This window comes from Rhagoletis pomonella, unplaced genomic scaffold (assembly GCF_013731165.1).
Source record: "Rhagoletis pomonella isolate Grant_MI unplaced genomic scaffold, Rhpom_1.0 Rhpom_scaffold_09329, whole genome shotgun sequence".
NCBI classification, from domain to species: domain Eukaryota; kingdom Metazoa; phylum Arthropoda; class Insecta; order Diptera; family Tephritidae; genus Rhagoletis; species Rhagoletis pomonella.
In genome coordinates this window covers 1-6,316 of record NW_023467860.1, presented here as the reverse complement: position 1 = coordinate 6,316, position 6,316 = coordinate 1, and the positions used below count along the sequence as shown (strand labels likewise).

Below are 6,316 nucleotides of genomic sequence, written 5' to 3'. Positions count from 1 at the left end.
TCTTACATAATGACAGCGCTGCATAAAAGTAAGTTTATTGTAAAAAACTTATTCCCAATATTTTCAATGTGTCAGTATAGGAAAGGGATATTAGACAAGGAGAGGATTGGATGTATGTATACATTTGTGTTTTCTGCATATGTTAAAAAACTACTTTTTTCAGCTGAAATCTTAGCTCCTGAAGATTTGGGCGAATTGATTAGATCGCTTAGTAGATATGTTAGAAAAAAATATTTTTACTTGCGTCAAGTCCTTAGCCTTAGAAGAAATTAAAACACCATCACGTAAGCAAGATGATCTATGTGCGTGTTAGCCGATATAATGGAGCTAACTTTCCCACAGGCTATATTGAATAAAATAACCGAAAGTGGCGATTCTTGTGAGACACCACTAAAGAGAGGAACAGTTTTTGAATAAAAGTTATTAACCCGAACAGCGAACTTCCGGTTGTAAAGGAAAGACTTGATAACATCCTCTCACCAATTTTTCAGGGCTTTAGTTATAGCAGAATAACATGGGAACCTATTCTGTCATAAGCCTTCACAAAATCTAAACTTAGAACTGATACAAGATTTCTTGACGCAAGAGCCGTAGAGGAAAAGTGATCAAAAATTAACAGAGGGTCCATAACACTTAAGCCTTTTTGGAGTGCGAATTGGTGCGGATTCGTAAAGTAATTTTGTTCGGCAAACCACATAAGCCTTTTTGAAATAATTTTTTTTAAATAATTTAGATATGCAGTAGAGGAGGAGAAATGGGTGTGTAGTTAGAAATTAAGGAATTGTTTCTATTTAGTTTGGCAATAGGAATAATAATAGCAGTTTCCCACGCTTGATGACAACCCTTGATGTAGAATGTAGTTATGGAGTTGAATGACTATATGTTTGACGGGATACTGATGATTTTTTAGGACAGGGTACGGGATTTTGTCTGCTTTTGCCTGTCATCGAAGAGATGATTGCGTCAAACTCTTCAATAGATATGAATAAGTGAGAATTGTGGGAATCTTCGGACCAAGTGGAGGCAAATAAATATATACTCATCGCTTATATATTTTAGTAGTGTCATAATCCAAAAAAACTTTGAGTTGAGTATGCAGAAATTTTTTCTCGAGTTTTGATTTTTTGAGTTATGATATTATTGAAGTAAATGAGCGGACATGTACTATATGTAAGCTACCAGCCAAACCCGATCTTAGGACAAACTATTTTTGTAACTCTCATCAATCCAACTCAAGCTACGCAGTCCACAAGATTGTTGTATACAATTTGGTTTCGGTTGGACAGATATATCGCATTAGGTAGAACTAGTTTAGCCTGGGCAAAACTAGTTTGACCTAAGCTCGGATTTTACCGGTTAAATATACATACATACATACATAGGCACATGTAACTTACCCAGTCTTTATTTGACCTGCCACAAAAAATGCTAATGAAAACAATTTTCCAGCAAAATTGTGTAGATAGAGGATTTTGCTCTTGTAACAAAATGTTATTGCAGATAGTGGATTTTTCAAAATGAAAATATAATGCCATTAAAGCTAAATTTTAAGTTTGATATTGGCCCCTATTATGAGTTGCATTCGATTTTCGACTGTGGTCGAAAGTGCTGAGCGAACGAATTTTCATTTGGTATTATGTTTTTCACAATTTTCTAACACTTCGCTACACCATCGAAAGCAAAATTCTGTTCGACAGAAAATTCGATACTCAACGAAAATTTCGACACGCTTGCATAGCTCATAATACGAATTTCACTTTCGATCTTCGATAGCCAGCGAAGATCGAAAATCGAATGCAGCTCATAATAAGGGCCATTATTGTCATGGCTGAAAGATAAATAAGAGCTCACGTTACCATCAAAAACTCATTTTCATCAAAATTGCAGATAGAGGGTATTGAATATAAGCCCTCGATATGTATATCCCCCTTTTACAAACTCATTGATATATACTTTACTCTGAACACCTCCCATAGATACGTATGTCTGAATACCCAATTTCAAGTTCATGTTACTTATGGTTCCCAATTTACGGCTGATAACAAATTCCACGCCTACGGGATGTGCCACGCTCCCTTTTATAAACTCATTCATATACACCTTACTATAAGCACCTACCATAGATATGTCTGCATACCAAATTTAAATTTCATGTGACTTATGGTTTTGAAATTATAGCTGATAAAATTTTCCACGCGTATGGGATGTGCCACGCCCCCTTTTACAAACTCCTTTATATATACCTGCCTATAAGCATCTACCATTGACATGTCTGCATACCAAGTTTCAAGTTCATGTTACTTATGGTCTGGAAGTTATGGCTGATTAAAAATTTCACGCCTATGGGAGGTGCCACGCCCCCTTGTCGGATCCCAATTTTTTCACCCTATTATAGGCCCAGGTGTCATGGCAATACTCTGCAAAATGTTGTTCGATTCTGTCCGTCCGTTTAAACTGCAACCTGGCACATGCATACATACATACATACTTTCACAAATATATAGTAGATGCAAAAATACTATATTTCTTATATTATAAAAATAAATATGTTTCAGTAATTTGTAAAAAAGGAATGTTTTAACTTTGATGACATTTATACTGAAATATCAATATTAAAAGAAATGTACTTTAAAACAAAGGGTCCACAGATCAAATATTGCACCATTTTTAAAAATACTTAGAAAGATTTACCAAATTTACTTAAAATTATTTCGTTTATGCTCTCTATTCCTGCAACTTCGGCATTCACAGACAGAGTTTTTTTTTCTATTAAGATTGTGAAATGATGAGATGAGAGAAAAAAGTGACTATCTCACTAATAAAAAATGAACTTTTGATTTATATTAATTTAAATATTGACTGCGATAAAGCATATGATACTTTCAAAGAAATTTATTTTTTTATAGAGGAAATGCATAACACAGAAAAAAAGACGTAGACTTAAAAAGCATTTTAACTTCTTTAAAAAAAATACTATATATATTTGAAGTGTACTATGTTTTTTCATGGAGCACAAATAGAGTTTTAGAAGGACATATTTGCATGTTTTACTGACTTTATTGAATTTATAGTTTTGCAACAAGTAATTTCTAGATTTTTGTGAGTTCTTTTGAATTACGTTATGACAATAAAAAAATTAACCACTCTATTTACCATGCAAAAGTCATAGAAGAAAGTTTTTACCTATCTTGATTGTGACGGCTGTTTCAAAGACTTTTGTACTGATTTATAATTATGCAACGGAGTGTATGTTTACACATCAAATTTCGCTAGTACCTGATACTCACACCCTTTTTTGAGAAGTTTCACTTCTATCACGCGTACCATGATAAAAAACATTACAAGGTAAATTCATTCTCTCAATTCGTCGGCCGTGATTTTTTTCTGACGTTTGCCAGCATTTTAAAATCATATAAAATTGAGAATAAAAAAAACGAAGTTGTTCACAATTGTTGTTTGAGACTGAAAATGGGAATGTGTGTGTTAGTTTGAGTTTTGAATTTTTAAATTATATTGCTGGCAAACGTCATACTGCCTCTCAATGGTTTTACCTTGTTATGTTTTTATCGTGACGTGTACAATGCCACACTCGCCTCTTTTTATTCCTCGCCCTTTTTAAAGGATATTTTTTTGTTTTTCTTAAGAGCTGAATGCTATTCTTAAAGAGAAAATTTGTTGAATGAGGTATTTCATGTCACCGCGGCCACCTGTGTTCGCGACCTCCAAGGATTTGGATGAAAGTTGAAGAGATTGAAGGTTTAGGTGACATGAACATGCGTGCAGCATTTACACGGTACTTACATTTTAAGAAAACGTCATACATACCTTTCTTTAAAGTGCTATATCTTGAAAACCTTTTAACGAAACCTAATAATGGCTTTAATTATAAAAAAAAACAAAAAAAAAATTTAAGTAATAATTTTTCTTAAATTTTTTTTTTTGATTATAGCATTTAAATTTTTATTTTTTATTTTTACATAAAAACATTGTCTATAATGTCAACTTTAAGCAGCCAAATGGGCGTAATGGGCTACGAAGGCGTATGGACTCTAGATCGTCTAAAGCTCGAGCAATATGATAAACAGACATTGAAATTTTATGAAAAACAATATGAATAAATCATATTTACTTAACTGAAGGTCTAAAATTACGAAAAACCCCCCAAGGAAATGGCAGAATTGAACTTTGTTGCAATTTCACATGGGAAATGTGCCTGCGATGGGATTGGAGGAAATTTTAAGAGACTAGCAGCTAGAGCAAGTCTTCAACTCCTGACGTTACAACAAATTCGTACACCCGAAGTCCTCTACCAATGGGGTAAGAATAATGTAGAGAAAAAGAAAGTATTGAAAAATGTTTACCGATTTTTTTTTTGTTTTTTATACGTTGCACATTAATGTAGAAAAATTATAATTAAAGCCCATAACAAGAAGGAAGAAATACATTTTTCGCATTAAGTTTTGTTCAAAGGTTTCCAAGATACAGCACTTTAAAGAAAGGTATGTATAACGTTTTCTTAAAATTTAAGTCCGGTGCAAATAGGCAACTCTACATATACATACATATCGGCAAAATATGCTGCATGAAGATTCATGTCACCTCGACCTTCAATCTCTTTAACTTTCATCCAAATCTTTACAGGTGGCGCACAGAGGTGGCCGCGGTGACATGAAATGCCTCGTATGTTATTTGCAAACTTACTATATATAACTATAAATAATTTTTCTTTACAGGTACCAAGGTGATGAAGGTATGGATACGGATATTCCCACTCTTTTGGAAGCTAAACTTTTTAATACAACCGTTGGAAAATTTATCTGGGTTTGTCTACAACCGTTTTTTTACATCTTTCGGCCATTAATAACAAATCCAAAGCCACCAACTATACTCGAAATTGTCAATACTGTTATTCAAATAATATTTAACTTACTTGTTGTTTATTTCTTCGGTTGGAAAGCACTGGCTTATTTAGTTATTGGATCAGTACTAGCTATGGGACTACATCCGGTAGCCGGACATTTCATTTCAGAGCATTATATGTTTGCCAAGGGTTTTGAAACTTATTCGTATTATGGGCCTCTTAATTGGATTACATTTAATGTGGGGTATCACAACGAGCATCACGACTTCCCTGCTGTTCCAGGCTCGAGGTTACCAGAAGTAAAACGTATCGCTCCAGAATTTTACGAGACAATGCCACAACATACAAGTTGGTCTCGAGTACTTTATGATTTTGTTACGGATCCTACGGTAGGGCCATATGCGCGTGTAAAACGACACAAGCGTGGACTTAAGAATTAAATTAAACGTTTGGAAAAAAAAAGTTATAGTATATCGTTGTCCTCACTGTAAAAGTTTCTAAGCGACTTTTCCAATTTTACTTTTAAACCCCCAGTCCAAAATTAAAAAAAAAAGGCCAGACTTGATACTCTTTCAACAGTCAGGCAGGGACTTCCACATGTTATACATGTAAATTTTGTAAATTTTTGCTCCCGCTACGACATATTTCATTGGTAATTTAGGACTATTTCCAATGATGCCACGACATTAGGATCAATTACCTGACGTTACACAATCAATTTTCCTCTTTCAATTTGAAATACTTTCTTTTCACTAACTACTCTTATATAACTAGATACTTGATTGGCTAATTGGCTTTCAATTTGTTTTCAATTTTGATAAACTGTTCAGCATTGGCAAGTGAACTTCGGTGTAAGCAAAATATTACTCTTAAAAGTTAATTTGTAGTGGAAAAGAAAATAAAAGGTGAAGAAGTTTTCTATTTAATTTGAAAATGTTGTGGAAAACTGATTTGTTCTAGAAAAACAGTGTGCAGATCCGCAATCTACGACCCAAAATTAAGTTTACGTGTCGGGGTTTTTTGTGTTAATTCAATACTTGAGATTTTCCTTACAACATACTTTGATTTAAAACCTCACCAGTCGGAATTTAGGCCAGGTTGTTCACAGACAACCTTATATCCTCAGGTTGGCAATAAGATTTTTTTATTTTGATAAAATATTTATTAAAGCGGATTCATCATTTTAGTTCAGAACTTTTCTTCCATGTAGGTTTTGCGTTTCTTTCACAAAGAGAGAAATATAACAATAACCACATGGAATAAAAAGTTCTGAAATAGAACCATGAATCCCCCTTTAAACATATGAGTGAAAATTACTAGTATTACGTACCTGTTCATACCTGCCAACCCGATAGGTAGGCCAAGGAAAAAGTAAACAACTGAACCAAGGCGAATTTATATAAGGTGGTGTTGTTTCATCAGCTGTGAGTAGCGTTTGATTGTCAAAATTTTGTA

The 6,316-nt window shown here is 33.7% G+C and overlaps 1 protein-coding gene across 1 annotated transcript; it reads left to right on the top strand.

The window, feature by feature from the left end:
- Positions 1–4,675: 4,675 nt before the first annotated feature.
- On the top strand, positions 4,676–6,309 carry LOC118756220 (sphingolipid delta(4)-desaturase DES1-like). The gene has a single exon (XM_036490995.1). It carries the CDS (start codon positions 4,753–4,755, stop codon positions 5,299–5,301), a length of 549 nt encoding a protein of 182 aa, XP_036346888.1. The 5' UTR covers positions 4,676–4,752; the 3' UTR covers positions 5,302–6,309.
- Positions 6,310–6,316: the final 7 nt, after the last annotated feature.

Bases quoted from the DNA above. Each gene is read 5' to 3' on its own strand.
- LOC118756220 (XM_036490995.1), top strand. From the start codon at position 4,753: ATGGATACGGATATTCCCACTCTTTTGGAAGCTAAACTTTTTAATACA.